At 32.8% G+C, this 24,909-nt stretch overlaps 1 protein-coding gene across 7 annotated transcripts in view; it reads left to right on the top strand.

Annotated features, from left to right (window-relative positions):
- The window catches only part of LOC129258765 (arf-GAP with SH3 domain, ANK repeat and PH domain-containing protein 2-like), a 53,848-nt gene extending 29,547 nt beyond the window's left edge, over nt 1–24,301 (top strand). For 3 of the 7 annotated variants that reach the window (XM_064097568.1, XM_064097565.1, XM_064097555.1), the window contains 7 exons: nt 747–878; nt 6,960–6,989; nt 9,344–9,440; nt 13,933–13,985; nt 14,577–14,809; nt 15,352–15,465; nt 16,044–24,301. In XM_064097568.1, coding sequence (XP_063953638.1) covers nt 747–878; nt 6,960–6,989; nt 9,344–9,440; nt 13,933–13,985; nt 14,577–14,809; nt 15,352–15,465; nt 16,044–16,115 — 731 coding nt within the window. In that variant the 3' untranslated portion in view covers nt 16,116–24,301. The remainder of the gene's footprint in view (nt 1–746; nt 879–6,959; nt 6,990–9,343; nt 9,441–13,932; nt 13,986–14,576; nt 14,810–15,351; nt 15,466–16,043) is intronic. The other 4 variants (XM_064097584.1, XM_064097575.1, XM_064097558.1 and 1 more) reach the window with 3 other exon arrangements.
- Nucleotides 24,302–24,909: the final 608 nt, after the last annotated feature.

Genomic DNA, 24,909 nt, shown 5'->3' with positions numbered 1-24,909 from the left:
AATTTGTTCTTATTCATTCATACTTATCCCGATATATCATTGTTCTTTTCTCCCCATTCTCTTACTCCATACCCTGTTTTGTTTTGTCTTTTTTATTTCCCTTTTTTATTTTGTTTGTTTGTGGTGATCTGTCTGACCCTTTGTTTCTCCATCCTTTTTCAATGTAACCTGTGTTTCTCATGCATTCACAATCTTTAATACCATTTTTACTCTATTGTATTTCCTATGTGTTAATCTACTATTGCTTTTTGTTATCATTTTCATTGGAATTTATATATTCTTCATTTATTGTCTTTCATTTTCTATGATTGACATAATACAACATTACTCTGTATTTATGTATGTTCTTCATTTTCCTATCATCATCTAATGATTTCTTTTATTAATTTACAATTCTCTTTGAATTTGTCTTCTCCAACCTTTCCTACTAAACCATCGTTGCTTTATCTCATGTTCCATACACTCTTAAAATGGATAATTTTTCATGTTTGATGCGTCACTTTGTGATATCCTTTATTAACATATTACATTTGCATATAATGTTTAAAAAAAATTGTACTCCTCCCCCTTGTTATTCCTGACCCCACTTTCTATACCACCCAACCCTCATGGTGCATCCACCCCACTCCCATCTGTTATCCCTCCCTACCTCCCTCCCTCATCCCTCTTTATACATGTTATTCCCTTCTCCCAACTCATTTGTGGTCATTCATATGTGTGTGTACGTGTGTGTGTGTATAATACAGCGGCGAGTGTCAAGAAAAAAGCGCCCCCTCCCCCTATGGATTTAGGCCACAAGAGAACTTCGTCCGACCCTCATGCTTTCAATAGCACGCCCCCTAAGCCACCTGAAAGGATCACATCTATTCGTGACCAGGGTACGTCAACCAGATTTGTTTCTTTCTCTCTCTGTTTCTATGCATGGGTATTTTGCACTCTGGATTGTGCGTGTTGTCTCCTCGCATCTTGTGTTTTAATCACAAAAAAAGTGCCAATAAGTGAAATTGCAGATTAGAAACTGCATTCTTTTTGGGAGTAGCCCTTTGAAGGACTTTTGACATTGCATGTGTAGTATATGCTGACTGATAATAATTTGAAACAGGCATGGCTGCTATTCTGTATAAATTTCTGATAATCAAATCATCTTTGACAATCGTGCTGTCTGTTATGTAATTATGAGATGACCAATTTAGTAACTTTGAAACAAAGTGCATAGCTTCAAATTCTTAATTTCCATCAAATTGTCTTCAATATGACACTCTGTTTACTATATAATTATAATTTATATGGGAATGAACAATTTAGGAGATACAAGATGAAAAAAGCTTATTCCTCCAAAATTATTGTGATTGCAGTTTTAGTCATTTCACATCACAATCCCCTCGATGAAACTGAAATGAATTGAAGAGATTTGGTGTTACGGGCAATACTGATTGAAATAAACGTAAGTGAATTATATGAAATTAATGAAATTTCACTGAATCAGTCACAAAAACTTCATGCAGAACAATTTTTTTCAGCAGGCATGCACCCAAGCTATTAGTAAAGGAATGAATAAATGAGAGGCTATTATCAACTTTATTGCATACATGTACCTTCAGTACTTGATAAAGAAAGATTAAAAAATATACTAATATTGATAATAATTGATAATTAAGAAAGCAATTATATATATTTATGAAAAGAGATAGAATAAATAGGAAATAAAGCAATATTTGCAATTGAACAGAAAAGAAAAATCAACTTGAAATTCATTTGTAATAAATAAAAACAATGAGGTGGTAATGTGAATTTATTTGTTTCCAAAAAAAAATTGATAAATGAGGAAGTAATGGAATTTTAGAAATTAGTCAGACAAAATTAGCAACTCTGACCTATGTTGTGTTTCAATATTTTGAGTCAAACTGTAATATATATATTCTTTTAGTTTTATTGTAAATTTGTATGCTTAGAACAGCTGTATGACAAAGATGTCATATGTCATCAACACCCCACCCCCCCAAAAAAAAAAGAAAAGCAAACAAAAATTCCTTTTATTCTAGTGCTCCAATTAAAAACTAGTTCAATATCTGGGATTCTGAGTATAATCTTCATTTTATTTGTGACTACATGAGTAGATGAGAAAAAAAAATGTGCATGTAATTCCCACAAGTATTTTTGTCTTTACGGGTTGGTTTGTTGCCCTAACAAAATCTTGCATGGCGTGTTTGGTTTATAGTGAACGCTTGTGCCATAATATAATTATTGTGTTTTCATTATAGACTGTCATATTTCTATTTTGTAGTGAAGCAAATTAATTAATGTCCTTTAGTTTAAAACTGCCAAAGACGAACAGGAACAAGAGGGGAGAAAACATTACCCAATATGATCAATCACAAGTATCCTATTTGTGTTCTTCTTTTGAAAGTTTCAGTTCAAACTCAGTAAATCATATTAAAGTTGATGGAAAAATTGTGTTAAAGTTACATACTTTTTCTCTCTGAAATAATGTATTTTGCAAGGATGAACAAATATAGATGAAGATGAAGAATAAATGTATAAATCGTTTTACATTCAAACAAGAGGCAAAATAGATCATGGAAATGAATATTCATAGTATTCTGAATTCACCTCAATCAAGTACAGACTATTTTCGAGAGTTTCAGTCAAAAAGTGATTTCAGCTTTTATCCTTATAAATAATTCACTTAACTATACCGTGGTATATTTGTAAAGTCTTTATTGAACAAGAGGGTCATTGTTGGAGGAAAGGGAAGGAAGATTCTGAGTATTTTTAATTTGGAATGGGTGAAAATTCAGGGATTATATTCAATAATACAAATTTGTTTGTTTCCTTTATATAGAAAAACCCCATAAAAACCCTTTTAATTGTTGAGGTGGGCTGGAAATTGCAAATGATGTTTTGGCACTTATGATGCTTGATAAAAATCTAGAATTAGTCTTTGTAGCTGTTGTGTGTGATCACTACATGTATATTGCATTCTTCTGTTTGGATGATATAGACATAAACAAACTTCAGTGAAGGGTAAGTTGTGGCATGCTGGCTTCATCAAAGCATCATGTCATTTGCAGTGAAAAAATGTTGAAGATTTGCAAAGTGCATTTCACATGAAGATAAAGCTTTTCTATTTGTTTTGGAAATGCTTTAGAAGTGGTTACAGTGGGCTTAAGGTGTGTTATGATCAAAATGTGCACTTTATGGAGTGATTCATGACAGTATTTGTAAAGAAATTTAATATCACTTCATGAATGGCTCAGATTTTCAAGAGCCGAACAAGAATTGTGGCCATAGGGTTCAATAGGTTTATCATAATACATACATGTAAATGTATCACATTCAATTTCAACAGATGCGATTACTATTAATTCAGGATCATATTTGCCTTTACATATTCATGTTTCTAAAATCATTCATAAACGTAAGTTTGCGAACAGCTGTATGACCCCTCAATTTATTTGTTGAGAGGATTTTTTTTTCCTTTCAGGTAAACTTCGTTTTGTCAAAAAGTGACATACTAGCTTTTCTAGAACTGATTGATGTTGAATTCAATGTGATTTAGCACTGTAATGTGTTCCACATGCCAAAGGGTACACAACAGGACTGTAAACCAAGACATAATGAAATCAATCATATGAAACCATAAATTCTGTACAATTTCCAATCTTATTGTCATATTCATCTTCATATTCCTCATTCATGATAATATTCACATTTTTAACACATGTACATGGATACATTCTATAATTAATGTCAGATTGGCCACTGTTGGTAGATATCATGACTGCATACCATCTCCACTTTAATCGATACAGGAAACAAAGCATCTTCACTTTCCAGTTTTCTCATTATCTAGTCCTTAAATCATTCATGATAACTCAAAACCACTTTTTTTGCAGTATTTGATACATTTGCAGCAAAAGAACATCTTTAATGCGCACATTACAACAAGCTACCAAAATGCTAATCACATTTACATTTAAACAATTTGACATCGTTAGATTCGTTCTGTTGCAAATGTATGTATTCATTGTAATGTCCCTATTTGTTTTACATACTATCATTTATGTCCTCTTCAGATTTCTTGCAACGTTGGTCTTCTTGGATAGAACCCTCAGGTCTGATTGTATTTTTTGCTTACCTTGCAATCAAATCTGCAAACTCACATTGAAAGTGACAGATTTAAAGGCACCATCTTATGCATTACTCACTGCAATTACCATGTTAATTGCATCATTGCTCAGATCACAGACAACATGTATTCCATCTATACTCTACATGGAGCTAACCTATCATGTGAACCACAGGCAGATTCATTTCTTATGTTTATAATGATATTTCATGGAGCACAAAAATATCTGATACGGAACATGAACTAGACAGCCAGATTAACATATCCTCAGACCTCACTTTCAGCTATTCAATCTGCAGTCAACCAACATGTTTTCAAAAACTTAGTAAATGAGGCTTATTTATCGAGCATTTTTCCAGCAAAGCCTCTGAGGAATTACTGGTGTTACTATAAAAGCATGACACGCCGGAGGTTTAAGTTGCTCCCTTAATAATTTTTTCCCCAGATATTACTGTGAACAAAGTTTTGTCAAAGAGACATGATTAGAACAAAATTTCAGTATTTGGGACATTTATTTTGTTCTTATGCACAGTTCTCGTAATTTCTAAGGAGATCATCAACCCACCTCTATATGGTACCACAAGATTGATTACAAAAACCTTTATATGGTATGATATAAGAGTTGATTCGAGCATGAATATAAATGTTCATGAGTGCGCTCCTGGAGTTGGTGTGTGTCAACTTGTATATATCACAAAATTTATTATTATTTATAAATTACCAATCTGTATTGATTTCCAATCAATCTCATTTGTCAATTTTTCCCCAACTGGAATCATTCAACCAATCAGGACAGTAAATCAAATAATCCATATTTCTTTTGAGATATTAAGCAGTCAGGATTGATATATCATCCAGTAGTAGTTGGGAACGAAGTTTCAGATGTGATGATTACAATAAAATAGATGGCAGCTTTGAGAAAAAAAATCTAGAGTTATAGGTTGTCACAACAAGACTGACCTTGCAGAGACCACTTATAAAACCTTTATTGAATATCAACAGTCTGCAATGAATTAGGTCACAGCACAGTCACAACACAGTTGAAACACAGTCACAACACAGTCACATCACTTGCATCATTGTTACAACTCACTCAAAACACAGACTAGTTCAACACAGTCACATCACTTGCATCATTGTTATAACACAGTCACAACACACAGAATAGTTCAACACAGTCACAACATTCATAACACTGAACAGTATTAAACACTTGCACCATTGTTACAACACAGTCACAGCGTAGTCACAACACAGTCAAACACAGTCACAACACACCCAACACAGAACAGTCGCAACACAGTCCCAACGCTATGTAATACATTACCAATATGACGTATCTTTGTAAAAATTACCCTGTTCAGATATGGCAATATTACCAATATATATCCTATCTGATCAGTACCTGAAAGTAATTTCCAAAATCTTTCTGCAAATACAGCTCAAAATATTCTGTAAATGCTGTAATATTGGAGTATTTGAGTCAAAATGAATAAGGGCCTGCCAAATATACATGTACCAATTAGCATAAGGTTATTCAGCTACATCATAAATGGATAATCTTTCAACTAATTAATGGTAAAATATTTTTCTAGTGAGTGGGTATAACACATCTGCAAAATAAATCTGCAGCATTTGTGTTTTTTCTGATGCATCTCATAGGTCCTTCATTTCTGTCTCAAATCCTACTCACAAAATAGCTGTAAAATAAGCCTTTGAAAGGAAGAAACAAAGTACATTTAAATCCATTGACCCCATGTGTATATACACCATTGAAATATGCATATCTCTAAAATTGCTGCAACATTTTTTTTTTTACTTTTTGCATATAGCTGGTGTGTATGAAGACGATTACATTGTACTGAAATACAGTTCTTTAGAGTTGCCTCTTGTCAGTTTAAATAGCAAATATTTATGTCACAATTTTCAAATCCACTCAACTGACCAATCAGGAATGTGATATAAATATTGCAACCAAACAGCTCACTACAATGAAGAGCCAATGTTCACTGTTACAATCTAATTTAAAAAAAAATGCATTTCTAAGTTTGTGCATCACATGCACTTGATTTAAATATCATATATCTATTGCAATCAACAAAGCTTTTTCGAAGTCACAAACTGAAAATTTACAACAAGGAGCTTGTTACATGTACATGCATCCATATTAATCTATGGCATACTCTTGTCCTGCAATATACCAAACGTTTCTCATAATCTATTGAGATTCGACTATTTAACATGCAAAATACATATTCAGTAAAGTTTATTCACCACTTGCAGATTTTGGTTTCATTCATATTTTTTTGCCACCCCCCCCCCCCATAATCATGGCCCACCCTTTAAACATGTTTTACAATAAAATAAAAAAATGATGTTTTAATGACCATTAATTAAATTTCTGCCTATTAACTATTTTTTAACCAGTTTTATTTTGTTTTACACATTTTGTTCCCCTTTATGAATTTGACATAAATTCATGACTCCATTTTGTAGCTAACTACATGTAAATTTCAATTTATGGATTTTTCAAGCATATTTACTTCATTATTACAGCTTTAATATAAATGTACTTGAAACGATACATTGCATTTTATTCATATGATATGGCTGATAGAACTTGTTTTGATGAATATATTTTTAATACCTTTTTTTCTTTGTTTTCTTATTTCATTTTTATCATTTTTTCATCAATGATCTATTTTTTTTATTATTGAAGACCTTTGCAGTTTTAAATTCAATTCAACCCATGTGAACTAATGATCATTACAGGATTGAAGCAAACTTTCATGTCATATGTATTTTTTATATTTTATTTGCCTTTTTCCAGCAACCTTAGGTACTGAAGTACCAGAAGCAGGTAGAAAATGAGGTTCTTCATTTGCTTTATTGGGAATTTTTTTTTTTAATGGCATTCATCAATTCAATCATCTTTCTTGATATATATTCTTTGTTGCATTTTCTTTTCAAATAATGGCTTGGATATCTTTTAAAAAAAATTAATGATAATGGGCAATTGATAAAAAAAGGAAATCAATAAGAGGCTCAGGTGAAATAACCATTCTAAACACAAGGGCCTATTTGAAATCAGATTGAATTCAAACTCTGGTCCAAATTGGGGTTTGGCCGTGTATAAACAAATGTGAAGCAAATATCTGTTGGAGATTCATTTATCAGTATATTTCTTCTCCACTCATTATTTATTGTCTGGCAATGATATCTGAAATAGCATGAGGTAACAGAATTGTGCAATGTAAACAAAGTTCTTACCTTTGGCTTCTGGAAATTATTAGCACAAGAGTAAGACCATTGTCTTAAAAACTGAAAATGAAACTGCTCCTCATACTATGAACAATGCTATTTTTGCGAAATTTTCCTTTTTTTTTTTCCTTTTTCAAGAAGCGAATAAATAATACAAGTGCAATATAACATAACATTTATTCTTTTGTTGATAATAATGTTTTGATTATTACATGCTTTCAAAAATCTGCATCATGTTAGCGTTAACTCTTAGTTACTTTTATAGCTATTTGATTAAATGAAATCAACTGCTTTCATACTTGTAAATATAAAGTGGAGAGGGTACAATAATCTTTGCATTTAACTTATATCTTTAGCTCAGCCGCATAGTTGCAGGAATTTTGATAATTTGGATTTATAAAGCATTTTTTTTTATTTGCCCCTTTGATATTGATTAGAATTGTCAAAATAACTCCAATACCATCACTAATAATTTGTATTTTATATCTCTTTTGAAGTAGGGCCATAGACCTATCAAATTCAAACCAAATATAATTTTTGAAACTTTGCAAATATATTACCCTTATTGGTACACAGTTCATTTTTTCAGTAGTATCAGAGGTGATTTTCATTTTACTATTTAGGGTACTTTTAAAATTTATCATTGGTGTGATTCGTTGGGTTTTCAAAGGGTTTTCAGATAAGTTTACAGGTATTCAGATTCTCTTTTCGAGAAAGGTTGTAAAGACTTACAAGAAACCAAATTAAAGGAAAATACGTGTTGAAGTATAATTTACACATGATATCGCTTATGTATAATATTTCTGAAATGTTTGCAAGTGAACCATAGGTTGGTATACTTTTAGAATCAAAGGCTTATATTAGAGGTTTGGATCTCTCATCAAACTTTCTAAATTAATTTATAATGGTTCCTTATAAGTTATTCATAGATATGTAAATCTTTTAAAGGTAGTCCACCCCAGAAAAATGTAGATTTTAATAAATAGATAAAAATCAAACTGGGAAAACGCTGACAATTTCGTCAAAATCGGATGTAAAATAAGAAAGTTATGACATTTTGAAGTTTTGCTTATTTTCCACAAAAACAGTTATATGCATAACTCTGACATGCAAATGAGACAGTTGATGATGTCCCTTACTATTTCTTTTGTTTTTTATTGTTTGAATTATACAATATTTTATTTTACAGATTTGACAATAAGGACCAACTTTAGTGAACCATGTAGTATTAAAACAATGCTAATTCCTAATGTTCAGGGAGGATTTAGTCTTTTTTTACTTCACGATTAGGAGAAATTAGAATATTTTATATAATAAAATACAAAAGAAATAGTGAGTGGATGACGTCATCAGTCTCCTCATTTGCATACAGACCAGGATGTGCATATAACTCATTTATGAAATTAAAAAGCGAAACTTTAATATGTCAAAACTTTTCTATTTTACATCCGATTTTGGTGAAATTTCTACTGTTATACTTGTTGGAATTTTCTCTTTTTATAATTCAAATCAACTCTAGGTTTGGGTGCATAAAACTTTTTAGCAGTGTATGATAAGGCTCTTCATGTATTCCTTTATTTCATTTTGTGCTTTTTATTTCTTATCAATCTGTTTTTGCAATGTATGGGCAAAGTACACATTTTTGTTAAGCTTTTCATTTTGACTATGTATATGTGTTGTTATTAAGATTATGTAGCCATAAACAATATCAATTATGTAATCTCTATAGCTAAGCAAACATTTTTTTGGGGAGGTAGTTATATGATTTGGTGTGACACTCAGGTAAGTACTTGTTACACAAATGCAGATCTATGCTGATTAAGACTTAACATTTTGACATGCTTCAAGCTGTATTGAAATAAGACTATCATCTCTTGTCTTTTCCATGCATGATACATTATTCGTGTATGAAGAGCAAATGTAATTGTATTTTTAAATTCAATTTTCTTACAGCTAAATCTTCAGATTCCTCTTCCTCTTCATCATCTTCCGCTCCGCCTCCGATTCCAAAGTCAAATAGTCAGGTTGAGCAGATGAAACAATTCCTTGCGTGAGTATTCTTTTCTCTTTCACTTTTTGCTTTCTCATTTTTCATTGTTTTTTTTCCATCATCATTTTTTTTCTTTTTCTTCTTATTTTTGTTTTCTACTTCTTTCTTCTTCTTTCTCCTTATTCTTCATCTTTCTCCCCCTTCTTTGATTGATTTCTTCTCGTCTTCTTTTTCTTGTCAGTTTTTGGTAGTCTCCTAATTTTCTTCTCAATTGTTTTTAGCTTGTAATTGTCTTCTCTTTCTCGTTTTTGTTGCTGTAACTTCGTACTTCTTTTTCTTGTTTATGTGCCCCGTCCCCTTTGTTTCTCCATTTCTTCATTATTAGCTTCGTTCAATTTTCCCATTGAGAAATTGTGTTTCTCTTCAAAAGTTTCATTCTTTATTTTCTACCCTATCACAATTTTTTCTTTTCTTCTGTGATAGATATTTTTCTCTCTCTCTTTGTACCCTTTTTCTTCTTTCTTCATTTCTATCCATGTTTTTGCATCCTTCATATACTTTCCCTTGTTATTTCTTTATTGTATATTCACTTCTCTTTATATGAATTGTATTTTCTACTTTACTGTCTGTATCATATGAATATCCATATTTTTCTGCATTCTGTTTCTAATCCATCCATCTGATAAAGGCTCATTCATGAATGTAATTATCCATCAAGCCAATCAGAGCTGACCATCAAGCAAATATTCAATTTTAATATCTAATTGATTTGATACTGACCTAGCTCTTATGATAAGAAGAAACATATACATGTATTTACTTTCTAAAATTTTAGTCAAGTCCATTTGTATATTTGTATTCATATAATCATTTTCATTATATTTAATACGCGAAACTTAAAAAAGCGGATGAATTCTTTTATACATCTAACTAAGGCAGTGCATACTTAACTATGTAATTTGCTCAATACATCTAACAATTGTGCTGTAGATATCAGAGGAATGATTAAAAAAGAAAGATAACCATTATTTAGCATGATCAAATAAATTTAGCATCGTAGATTAGGCGTGGAAAAAAAGAGCTTTAATAGTATAATTCATTTAATTGGCTTACATGAATGTTAACAATATTGGAACTTGGGTAAATTTAATGTTTATAAATGCAGGGATCTCATTTGTCTTCCAATTGCACCAATGTCAAGTGTATTTTGTAATCACAAATACGCATCCCATGTACGTTCAACACATGTGTGTGTGGAATGTAAATATGGTGTTCATACTGCATGACATGGCATCACAACATCTTATCACCTTGACCAGATTTTAATGTTGACTTTTGATAATGGATCATTCTTTGAACAAAATTGCTTGAGGTTCTTACACTTCTACATGTGTATTCAAAATATTTTATTTTGAAAAGATTTACATTTGTTTATTCAATTAGAATTATTATTTTTTTCATCTTCAGCTGAAAAATTGAATTAAAATTAAATTTTCAAGATCAGTTTGCAAGGTTGATACAGTTCTTGCCAAAGGTGATGATGTACAGGTAGCCCATTGTATGTACCAATCCTTTTTCCATGACAATGACCCCCATGATCCCTAATCATCCTCCCTCCTCCTCCAACTTCATGTCTCGACAAACAGCTGGGAAAATAGACGAGCTTCATACTCCCACTCCTACGGCCGCTGGTAATCACTGCATCCGTATTTGATCTATTGGCTCATTCCATAAAAGAAAAGTTACAATTCATTTTTCCAACCATCTTTTGGCATACAGCTTCAGTATCATGCATGATTTCCACAACGTCGACTTGAAATGATACAAGAGCAGATCATGAAAGAAAGTGTTATTGATTTTAAACTCCATATCGTACTCATTTGTAATATGTGTCTTGCCAACCCAGCACAGTTGCAGTGTGCAGCTTACTGTCGTCATGAAATGGCATATGATAGACATCGTGCACAAGTGTTTAGCTGTAGGCCTGAAGAGGGTTTAGACATGGCTTTTTAATGAATTGTAACTTTGTTAGAATGACCTTCTGTCTTGCACAGAGATTTTAAATTCCAAACCGCTGAATGACGCTATTTTCTTGTAAAGTAAAGCCTTGAAAAAGCTTTTAAATATGATTTTGCTACAGCAAAGTTTTATTTTTATTTTGCACCTTTTGAAGCAGTGAAGAACTTGGATGTGTTACAAGTAAATTGTTTCCTTCGTGCCAGGTGTTGCTTTTATATGTTAAAGGGATGGTCCGGGCTGAAAGTATTTATAGCTTAATAAATAGAGTAGAATTCACTGAGCAAAATGCCAAAAACTTCATCAAAATCGAATAATAAATAAAGTTATTGAATTTTAAAGTTAAGCTATATTTTGTGAAAAGAGTTGTCATGAATATTCATTAGGTGGGCTGATGATGTCACATCCCCACTTGTTCCTTTGTATTTTATTATATGAAATTAGGTTTATTCAAATTTTTTCCTCCAAGAACTAGAAAATTTGAATTGACAACTGATTTAGTGCATTAGATATTTATTGCTGCAACTTATTTCATTATAAGGAGACATATTATTCACACAAGTATGAAATAATGAAAAAATTATGATTTTATGTAATAACATAAGAAAACGGAAAGTGGAGATTTGACATCATCAGCCCACCTAATGAATATTCATGACGACTGTTTTCACAAAATATTGCTAAACTTTAAACTTCAATAACTTTATTATTTGTTATCCGATTTTGATGAAATTTTCGGCATTTTGCTCAGTGAATTCTACTCTATGTACATGTATTCAGATATAAATATTTTCAGCCCGGACCATCCCTTTGATTAAAATAATGGTGTGACAATCTATTTTCATTATTATGCATACATTTATATCTGAATATGCCAAAGGTACAAAGTGGCACCTCATAATATTTAAATCGTAAATCCCAAAGCGTTGCAATTATTTTGCCATGTTAGAGTTATGCCTACTAGATTATGTAATTACATAGGCTTTGTACAGGGACAATGCACTTCTAACTGACAACTGGTTAATTTGGTGTCCATTTGAAACCAGCTATAAGCAAATTATCAAGACATACACTTTTCTCAAATGCAGATGTAAAAAATAACAATGCCTTATATAATATGTAATGTTCTTACATGTGCAGTCATCATCCCAATTTTTTTTAAAACCGGTTTGAAATGCATTTCATGCAGATGATTAGAAGTAATTAAGTAGGGCCTCAAAAATAAACGGTTAACAGCTCTAATGAAGACACACTTTCAAGAAACCATAATTCTGATTTCCACACTACAAGCTGCAAAAAAAGTGAAGGCATGAATAATTTGATTATTTTTCTGTTTAGACTTCTTTATTTTCAGCTTTCTTGTGCATGTTGCTACTTTCTTTTGCTCAAAAACATTTCAGAATCCCAGTTGATGATCGTACGCATCACGTTCTCTGCTCTATATGCTTGTTAATGTTTTGTAAAAGCCAACGTTTAGTTTTACATTTCAAAATTTGATTTCCTTGTCAGTTAAAAAGAAAGATTGTATTATTTTATAAAACGTTTGGTTTGTGAAAGTTCTTTATATAGATTACAGGTTTTGTTAAAGTTTACTCAACAAAAATAAACAAATCAGGTTTCCAATAGTTCATTTGTCTTGATAAACATCTCTTCACAAGAATGGAATTAGAACCAAATTTTAGGGATATAAATTCTCTTTTTCTTATTTTAGCATTCTGATAAATTAACTACAATCTATTTATTAAGAGGAAGCGTTACTCAGAGAGGCTGCAAAATCAGATTTAACAGTCCTACTATTTTTTGCAAAGAATCAATGAAAATGAAATAATGGTAATATACCTTTGCTTTTCTAACAGCTTAATACTGCAGTATTTTTCACTTCTAAAATAATTTCATTGTTTGTTGCATTTTGATGCCTAATACTAATATCTAATATTGGCTTCATTTGCGTTTCAGATGTTTGTACTTTTCAATGTTTTCCTTTTTATGTAAAAATAGAAGATTTTAGATTAGTACATTATTCAGTCTATTGAACGGATGGAATTATCATTTTTGTAAACCATTTCCTTCTTTGCACTTACACTTGTTCAGAAGAAATAATTCTTAAAGCTTTAATGACGAATAATGTGGTACTTGTAGTTCTGTGACAAGTATTGTGACTTCAAATTTCAATTGAAAATGTGAGTCAATTATGCATGTATAGGTGTGCACAAAGAAATATCATTTTAAACCATGTCCACTATTCAATATCTCTCGGTTAAATATTGAACAAGGTTCATTGTAAGTCTGCCAGGAAACTTTCCTAAACTTCAATAGGATACAAAACGTAATGTAAAAGCTAAGAATGCTAAATACAAATACCAATTATTCAATTCAACCCAAGCCTGAGTAAAATACTTTTTTTTGAAAGATAATAGTAGCATTGAATACCATTCCTAAAGCAATCTCAAACCAAAGCAAATCAATATATATTACAAGTGCTAAGATTATATTAATCAAATGAAATGTGTGTTGAATATTGTCTTTTTAATAACAGCTCAAGACCAGAGTTATTACCACGGCCACCAAGTGTTGACAGCCCTCCAGCAAGTAGGTCTTACTTTATATGTCATCAGTTGTTGTTTCAAAGGGAATTAATTCTTTATAGAAACAATTGTCTATTATCAGACTATAATGTTGGAGCCAAGAAGATATCAAGATTTTAATTATAAATCAGAGTTGGTAACCATGATATCGTGCACTATTTTTGTCCCATTTTTTAAAAATGATTAGAATTTGAATATTTTGGTAATGCAGTTGAGATATTTCACTATTTTGAAATTCAGTCATATACATTTTATTTGTCAACAATACATGTACTTTAACAGTTGATGGAATACATGTTTGAAGTTGTATGTAAAAGCTATTATTTGAAGGAACAAAAATAAAATAACGTTACTTAAAAAAAAAACAGAAGAAAGAAACAAAATTAAAGAACCCCTCCCCCCAAAAAAGAGATAATAAATAAATGAATAAAAAAAAAAATATATATGAAAAACAGTTGGTCTCTGAAATCTCATAAATGTGACTGATATGGTATTGAAACAATTATCTGCTTCAATGTCTTGTAAAATATAACTGAAGAAATTGGCAAGAGATAACTATCCATTACATCACTTTCTCCTTTTACCATTCATGTAGTTCCACCAAAGAAATTCCAGACAACTGACAGCAACGGGACGTTGGGTGCAAGTAGTAGACCCAGTTCCCAGGCCAGCTTCCATTCTAATAGTAGACCAAACAGTCAGCAAGATCTACCGACAACACCCAGTAGTAGGTCACAGAGTCGTCATGGTAGTTCTACCGACGATGCATCCAGTAGTAAGAGTAGTAGCAGCGGTCCACCAACTCCAGCCCCAAGGGTTCCAAAGACGGTGAGAATTGGGTGCTTTTCTTGGGCATGGAAATTCTTTAGCTGTGAATGTTACCTATGGTGATGGTGAACAGTGTGGTTGTTATACACCTACTTCAGTTGAAATGGATCGGTTCGGTGTGAATTGTTTCAAGTTTATTAGATTAGAATTGATTTTTTCAATTCTTTAATCTGATTTGATTTGAATGTTTCCTCTGAGTTGATTTGATTTGATTAGATTTGACTTTGATTTGAATTTACTTTATATTTGATATAAAGTTTGGACTTGTTTCGATATGATACTATCACATTGTTTGGTTCCTTTCTGATTTAGAGACCAAAATCAGTTAGGTCATGATGCGGTCGTGAAGCATATTACCAAGTGAAATTCAAAATTGAATTAATTTTAATTGATTTCAATTTGACATGATGTCCTTACCCTTCCTGTTAAAGAAACCGTAGAGAGTAAGGATACTATAATTGTCAAGCAAATTATCAAGATGAACTCACATTTGCCAAGGTCAGATTCGATGTCCTTTTCCTTTTCTCTATTCTTGTTTTTAGAGACCGAAGAGAGTGCGGGCGCTGTATGATTGTCAAGCTGATTATCAAGATGAACTCACGTTTGAAGAAGGCGAGACTATAGTAGTGACAGGGGAGGCTGATGCAGAGTGGTGGGTGAGTAATCACAAGGAGAATCACAGGCAAGAATGAAATGAGGAAAGAAAGATAAACAATGAAAGAAGGAGATGAAGTAGGTAGTAGGTAGGACTAGGAGGTGGAAAAAGGTCATGAGAAGAGAACAAAAGAGGAGGATAAGAGAAAGGGGGTAGATGGGAAGAGTAAAAAGGAGGATACGTAGGAGAAGGAGGTTCAGAATAATGTGGTGAAGAAGAAGTGAGAGAATTAGAGGAGGATACCTCCCCCCAAAAAATAATATAAAAAATATGTGAATGAATGAATGAATAAATAAGTAAATAAATAAATAAATGAATAAATAAATAAATAAATGAATGAATAAATAATTAAGTAACTAAATAAATAAATGAGTAAATATGAATAAGTAAATAAATAGGAGGAAAAAACAAGCAGGAAGAAGAGAATGATGAAAAAGGAGAATAAGAAGGAGGTAAAGACAAAAAAAAAAGCAAAGGCGATGGAGAATGATACTTAATTACTTAATTTCAAGAAGAGAGAATGAGAATAAAACAAATATTCACTGACACCATTTGCATCTGTATCTTCCTATTTTCCAGATTGGAGAGATAGAAGGCAAACCATCACGGAGAGGGGTGTTTCCTGTGTGCTTTGTTCATGTTCTTGAATGACGAATGCTTGCCACTTCCAGTCCCATGCACTCCAATCTGTGTAGTCTTCTTCCTTCACATTGGTCCCACCCACTACATTTGATGTCATATATTGCATAGTATACATACAGCATTACCTGAACTCGGTAGACTAATTTAATATGCATTCTATGTAGAAGAGAGTAAGATTCAAAATTTAATCTTGTCACATCACAACTCTCAAATTGTGTATTTTCCTAGATCTAAATGTAGTGGAGAATCTGTGACTGTCATGAATGAGTGCTAGAAACTTACATGTCTAGAATTTGAATCGGTAATATTTGTATACACAATATATTTTTGGACTAGAAAATATCTTTCACATGGAGATGACTGTAGAGCCTTTTTTTTCATATTTTGGAAATGTGTTCCAACCAAATCTTTCACCAGTACCAAAAATATGACATTCTATTCTATGTTTTTTTTTTTTAATCGCAATCATGTAGTTTTATTTTTATTGGGCTACTAGTCCCTCTTATCCATAATCATGTTTGAACTAATGTGTTCTATGTAGAATTCATCAAGTTGGACTTTCAAACTGCTCTTTGAGTGATGACTGGAATTTGTTTGTTAGTATATATGTTTAATATTTGGGTCTCGTCCCTTTATTAAGAAATCATGAGATCGGCCATATTGATATGATTGTAATATAATATCTTCAATATTTGTGTCTCATGAGTCTATTGATGCCGGTGCCATCAGTTTTTCGTGTTTGAAATCAAACCAATATTGTCTTTATTTCTCTTGATAAATGGTTACAATGTATTTCTTTTAAAATCCCCTCCATTTTCCATGAAAATGAAAGGAATGCCTTTGATTGTGGAAAAACTGTAATAATAATACTAATAGTAATGACAATGATGATAGCACTAATAATAACAAGGATGGATATAATGATAGTAATAGAATAGTATTATTGGTAATTATAATGATGATAATACTAGTAATAATGTTAATAATAACGATAGTAATAATAATGATAATCATTATTATAAAGATGCCTGTGTCATGTGTTTTTACCCCATACCAGCTTAGTATTTGCTTCAGAAATAATCAATATGCGAGTCTTGAAATTAAGCTTTATTGCACTTCTCACTGACTGGTATTCTGTATTGCCATGTTATTCATGTATGTGAACAAATTTTGTGGTTATGTACATTGGTATACAGAAAAGCTCAATTAATTCTTGCTTGCCGGGTGAGAAATTTTTAAAAACAATCTACTTGAAAAAATATCAAACAGAATATTCAGTGCTGAATACTAGAAGTTTTAGACCACATTTTTGTGAATTGTTCTGCCAACACTGTTTACATGCAATTTGAATGCATACCCAAAGGTTGAAAGCTATGCCAAAGCGACTATTGAAAATTGGCCCAATATATGCTCTAGACCTTTTGGTTTCCTCAGTTTCAGGAAGTAATAATTTGAAAATTGTTTTTGAAATTTAGAATTTATGATTTGGAAAACAAAATCAGTATTCAAACTTTTTTTTATACCAACACATCATGGGTGAATCTTGACTCGATTCACCTATGATGACATCATAGAAGTCAGGCCATTAAGAAGCTCTATAAAGCCTTTTTTCCAGGCTAGCAAATTAAGAAATATATACTCAGCCGAAATCCAGTGGAAATACATGATACTTGTTTTCTCCTTGTTCTTGCCTGTGTTCTGTTGTTCAGGCTTCCTCGATGGTCTTTATTAAAGAAAGATTGAATTCTTTATATCAGATCTTCATTGTGTAAGATGCAATATGAGAAAGTTAGTCATTGGAGATGTCTATGAATGACAACTTGTAGAGAATGCGATTAATACATATGCCAACTGTACAAGTTACGTGTCATGGGGCCACGTACATGTATATGTGGAGGTTTTTTTTTTCTGTTAGCATTATGTGAAGGGCATTTATGTGTGGTGGCGTCATGGTCTAGTGGTCATGACTCTCGTCTTTCAATCTGAGGGGTGTTGGTTCGATTCCCAGCCATGGCATGTATTCTTTCAGCAAGAAATCTACCGAAATTGTTCTGCACTCAACCCAGGTGAGATGAATGGGTACCCGGTGGGAAAAATTTCCTCGAATGCTTGAGCGCCTGTAGCCAGCACAGTTAAAGCTGGGGTAATAATAATAATAACATTGTAATGAGCAGTTGAGTATATACCTATAGATATTGTGAAACATAAATATACAACAATTATTATTATTATTATTAGCTACAGCCAGTGTAAAAAAATAACAGGATACCATTCAGTGCATTAGTACATGTATATAATTCATATAATGTATGCTCTCAAGTTAAATTTTCCATAATGTATTGATAGATTTTTAGAATTTCTCAAGTGGATGATTTGTTATTGAGGCCACAGGCCAATATGAGACATAATTCATGAGAAATTTCATAGCTATGAATGCACATTTGATTGTATTTTTTTACAACATAAGGCAATGTGCTAAAGTGTTATCGTTAAAATCACAGAAACCTAACAAATTGTTAAGATTGGAACATACATTGCAGTCATACAGTGCAGCATAGTTGCATTACAAAGGCAGTTCAAAAAATGTATGCAAAGTAGGAGGGAAATTAATGCAAAGTGGGTGGGAAGTTAATGCATGCTGATTGTCATTACTATTTTAACTAACTTCATGTGCATCATTGACTTTGTTCCCCCTTTCCCCTCAGAAATACAGAAATTATAACTAGATCCAATGGTCATCCCATAGAAAATTGTGTTAAAAGACAGTCAAAATGAAGATGATTTGAGATTTTGTGTATCAATCAACTTGTCAAGATCAAACCATCATTGAAACTATACTTTCAAATGCATTTCATGGCTTTCAAGATTAGCAAGAATGGATTTATCAATGCTCTAAAAGGGACAAAGGAACATCTAAAAATACCTATCTGTCCATGTCGTCAGATTTTACAATGAAAGATGACCTCAGAAAGAATTTCCTTGGGCAGTCAAGAGCCGTGCTGCTTCATTGAAAATTATCTTCAAATATATTTTTTTTAGTATTATTGGGAATAGATATTCATTATTGGTATGTACATGGAAATATTGACCAGCAGCACAGGCTGAACGTGTCAATTTAAAAGTGAGAGAAATACAATCCGATTACAAAGCAAAATCACATATAAATACAGTATATTTAATTTTGGTTTGTAATCAGATTGTATCTTAGAGTAACATTATGGAATGATCTCTCATGTAAGATCATTTTTCGGTGCACAGCTCTCAATATTGCATGCTAATAAAGGGGAGGGGGGGGGGGGGGAATTTGCAAAGAAGTCTTTCCTATTTGTGGGATTGTATATGTAATTTTCCATCTGTTGATGAGAAAACTCACAATCTTATTGCTATTAGGCAAATGTAAGATAACCGATGTGTGCTTTATATTTTTGTTAATTATTCATTTTTAAAAGAGGATTGAAAAAAGAAAGACGGATTCTTTTTTTTTCTTCCATAGTCTGGAAGAAGGAGTTATAGTCATATTGATAATCCTGATTACGTACACGCTGTATGTTGCATGATGCTGCATCTTTACAGATATTACCACGCTTTTTGATGGACTTAGTCTTTTGCAAGGTGCACCAACTCCACTTCATGGGAATATCCTTACTAAATCATTACTGTAAAGCCATGTGGCAGATACTAACAAAAGTTTTGTCGTACCAAGTCGCTCTCCCTCTCTGCGGTATGAAATGGTGATTTAAAATGAACCTGTTGCCTTCTCAAACTGGTTGGTCCCTGTACAAGCTAGCATGAGAATTACAGAATTCAGCAGTTCACCGACAAATCATGTTGGATATCTAGCAAGTTATTTTCATGTCCATTTTCAAGTGTGCTAAAATACTTTAGTTACAGCACCTCAGAATGTGGATATGCCTTTTACCTTTCTGTAGTATGCTTAGGTCACATTTGACTGTTGGGTGCCATATAATGAGTTTAAATGCAATTTCAACAACAATTTTTGGTCATCATACATGTATGCAGTCTATGATGTTTTATGTGCACAATATCTGTATACATATATTTTGTAAGGACCCTAGGCTGTACAGAGGCTGTCTGGAGATCATACAGATATTGTGCAGCATCAGCGCAGTTACACTGTAGTCATTTTAGCCTCAAATATGTCGGAGATCATACGATTTGTGTTCAGACGCTGCATCCACAGGGTGGTCATGCAGTGGTGGCAGAATCTCCATTTTAAATAATTGGAGGCTTTTTGTCTACCCTAACAAGTGTACAGTCACTGCACAATAGACCATTTTGGAGTAACCTCATGTGCATATCTATTCAAATGCCCTGTCTTTTCTTTCGTTAGGATCGGCAAATTCAAAAGCAAGATATTATGTAAGCATGCCTGACATGGCAGGATGCAGAAATTGCATAGACCAGGTGACTAGAAAAGCACATCAATGAACTCTTTATGAGAGTATTTGTTGCACTTCAACTTTGAATGCATTAACATATTGCTATTACAATGTACTTGGCCAACTGTTAAATACCAGTCGCTAATGGACGCATTGTCGCTTTCCATTAAAGCATGTATTAATAATCAAGACATTAAAGTTGGTATTTTGCTAATCTCATTGAGTTCAAATGACCATCTATTGATCATGGTAGAGTGGAACTACTAACTGGTCTATTAGGGCAGCTTCTCTCTAGTGCCCTTGTTGGAATAGTGTCATTCCTTCTTTGAAATATGTATGGGCTTTTTAAAGATTTCTTTGAAAGTATATCTATCAAATTTAACACTTCATAAAATTGTACTGGTGGTGATGCCTGTAAGGGGCGATGACATCCTTTAAAAAATCTTGCGTCCTTATTGTGATGTCAACCTCATTCGCATGGATCACGAGAGATTGATCAACCCCAGTGTACTCAACAGCATGCATTAATTACAGTTTTCCTCTTTCATAGTGATTACAAACAGGGGCAGATCCAGGTTTTTTGGATAGGGGGGACACCTTTTGCCAAGGAAAATTTTGACAAACAAATGAATGGTATTTTGTCCACAAAAAAATATTTTGTCCACGAAAAAATTTGGCAAGCAAAAAAAAAAAGTCTTCACTTAAAAAATAGGGGGGGGGGGGGCACAGTTATGTTTTCTACATTACAAATTTTAATTGTGCCTCTTAAAAGGGGGGAGCATGGGCTGGCTTTGCCCCCCCCCCCCTGGATCTGCCAGTGATTACAAACTTCATTTTAACACAACAGTTTTCCTGGGATCTCACTTGAGGTTGTACTCATCAATCCTTGTTCTTCCCTGCACTTGGGATTCATGGTTCACGTAGATTAAATTTTATCTTCTCACTCTTGGCCTGTGCTGTCTTCACACACACCTTACGACTTGTCCACAATCCGATTTTGGAAAAAAATGCATTGATTTTGCTTATTTTCTGAAAATGTGAATGAAAAATATCTTTATTTCAGGGGAGCGTTTCATCAACATTTTCGTCCGACAAGTTGTCAGGTCTGACAACTTTCCTTGGTAATGATTGGATAAGAGTCACTGTTACCATAGTAACTGTCGGATAAAACAGTACTTGTCGGATAAAAAGTCTGACAAGTCCTTTCATGAAACGCTCCCCTGGTTCAAATTAACTGTAAAAATACTAGTATAACAATTTTAGATAATTGTGTGAGCCTTTCTTTTGGAATAAAGGACAAATCGATTTCCAATGGAGGCCAATCGTACAATTTCCATGACGTCATTACAACTAAATATTCAATTCACTTTTTTTATAATAACGATGATAGCTTAGTCCCAGATTTAAACATAAGTATTGGTATGATGTTTTAGAACTTTACTCAGTAAGATGTTTCATGTCTCTGCATTCAAATAAAATTTTATGTTTAATTCCAAATTCAGGTCTCAGACCAAATGTAGGGTGTGTGGTGCCTTTAGCGAAACAAAATGGTCGACCCACAAAACTTATAATTAACGTTGGTAGGATGTGTTACGAAGTGCACAAATTGAACAGAATTTCTCTTTGAGTTTGAAGCTACTTTGAAAGCTCCATAAGCCAAATGTGACCTAGGCATTACTTTGCTCTGAACAAATTTATTCAGCGTTGCATCTAATCAAAAGTTCAAGCTTCAAACTTGGCTGAAAGTAGACCTGTCAGGTGTATTTGAAATGGCACCTAAAAAAAAAAAAAATAGTACACCTATAAAGGATGTACTACATTGAAATGGTAATTTGTGCAATTTATTAAAGAAAAATATTTTGAATAAGATGTGGAGTAAAAAAAAGAGGGTTTAGTTGAATTTCTTATACACATGACATTCATGAAAGTGCTCTTCAATATGTTCTTTTTTTTGTAATCATGTACTTTTGATAAGCTTTTCTACTTGTGTTTTACATATATTGTTTATGCTTCTTTTGATATACATTTTGATTATGTTGTAATCATTCAGTTCTTTCTTCTCAAATTTAATATTTTTTGTACATAATGATTTCATGTTTGAGGAACTGTTAATTGAGAAATAAAAAGCATACAAGCAACCATAAAATCATGCTAAGAGTTTGCTAGGAAAGTCATCATATTGGTCTTTATAGACTAGGACACAATATACTTGTCTAGACAACAATGAAAAAAAAAGTTAATTGAAATGATAGAAAAAAAAAGTGCCAAGATGAAACATCATAGTAATTTAAACCTAGTAGGCATGCTTCATGAATGAAGTTTATTTTCAAAATGATATCATATTTCCCTCTCTCATCCATAATCTTGCACTTTATATATGTATATCTAATCATGTCGGTTAAGCGATACATGGAAATGGATTGAGGAATCAAATATGGAATAGAAGCCTTGAACAGAAATTTAATTACTTTTTTAGATGTGATAAAGTGGTATTATAAAGTCCTAGAAATTCCTTTCATGAAGACTCTTTCAAATCGAAACTATGTTTATGTCTTGAATCAGGGCATGAATTTTGTCACTTAAAATGGGAATCAAATATTTGGAACAATTGTGAGATAAAATAGATACTAGAAAATTTTTAGATATGTAGCTGAAGTCTGAAGCTAAATTTGAATCATGGATATGCGTTTTCATTACAGAAAATTTGAATTTACGAGACTTACTCAATAGAATATTGATATTATCCACATATATTTGGTAACTGATCGATTAAATTCCATTTATAAACCCCCTTGTAGGTACATGTGTAACTGGTTTTGAATATGAATATATTGTGTAACATGTATAATAAAATGTCTCGAGTATCATGTAAGATGCTCTATTATAGAGTTTTGAAACATAATATATAGGAAGAATATGATTATAACACGTTATAATGTACATGTGTAAACAAAATCTTGTATCTTTACATAGAATTTCAAAGTAATTGTGAATGTTGGTTTACATGTAAATATTTTTTTGTTAATTTGTATTGTTTCTGTCAATGAACTATTTATGAACATATGGATATACAAAAATATCAGTTTTCAATTGGAAATTGAAACAAGAAAACAATAAAATATCTTGTTTGTGCAACTTACTCGATCTCTTCTCTTTGTGAATTTTTCTATTCTTTGTATGGAAGATTTTAACACACTATCGAAAGACTGGATGTTTTGTCTTAACAAACCTTTTTTTTTTGAAAAATGATTCATATAATATTGTTTTTATATTCCATGAAGCTTGTAAGTATCATGTACAGTATCAACCGATATGTTACAAAAAATTTCAGGTAATTTGATGGAAGTCAAAGGTCATTTCAGGTCAGAAATTCAACTAAAAATTCATATATTTCAATCTCAGTCAATAATTTTGCTCTAATTGAATTGTGTATTCAGGGGAGACAACCAGAGTCATTCCCCTTGTTTGAAAAATATGCAATTTTACAGGGGTTTTTTTTCTAAAAAAAAAAATGAATGTATTACAGTCAAGATGAACAATATTAACCAATTTGTAGGGTGTTGAGGAATATTTCAGAAACTCAAGAACATTGTCGATCGTTTGTACAAATTGGCATGGGGGTAGCTCATGATTAAAAAAAATATATTGTGTCCAATATTTAGCAAAAAACTGATTGTCCCGATGTATCACAAGAGTCCTCTATTCGCTCTCTCCATCCCTACCTCATCACTCTTTCACCACTCTCCATCCCTACCTCATCACTCTTTCACCACTCTCCATCCCTACCTCATCACTCTTTCACCACTCTCCATCCCTACCTCATCACTCTTTCACCACTCTCCATCCCTACCTCATCACTCTTTCACCACTCTCCATCCCTACCTCATCACTCTTTCACCACTCTCCATCCCTACCTCATCACTCTTTCACCACTCTCCATCCCTACCTCATCACTCTTTCACCACTCTCCATCCCTACCTCATCACTCTTTCACCACTCTCCATCCCTACCTCATCACTCTTTTACCACTCTCCATCCCTACCTCATCACTCTTTCACCACTCTCCATCCCTACCTCATCACTCTTTCACCACTCTCCATCCCTACCTCATCACTCTTTCACCACTCTCCATCCCTACCTCATCACTCTTTCACCACTCTCCATCCCTACCTCATCACTCTTTCACCACTCTCCATCCCTACCTCATCACTCTTTCACCACTCTCCATCCCTACCTCATCACTCTTTCACCACTCTCCATCCCTACCTCATCACTCTTTCACCACTCTCCATCCCTACCTCATCACTCTTTCACCACTCTCCATCCCTACCTCATCACTCTTTCACCACTCTCCATCCCTACCTCATCACTCTTTCACCACTCTCCATCCCTACCTCATCACT

Source organism: Lytechinus pictus, chromosome 1, assembly GCF_037042905.1.
Source record: "Lytechinus pictus isolate F3 Inbred chromosome 1, Lp3.0, whole genome shotgun sequence".
Lineage (NCBI taxonomy): Eukaryota > Metazoa > Echinodermata > Echinoidea > Temnopleuroida > Toxopneustidae > Lytechinus > Lytechinus pictus.
This window is presented reverse-complemented; position numbering and strand designations above follow the sequence as displayed.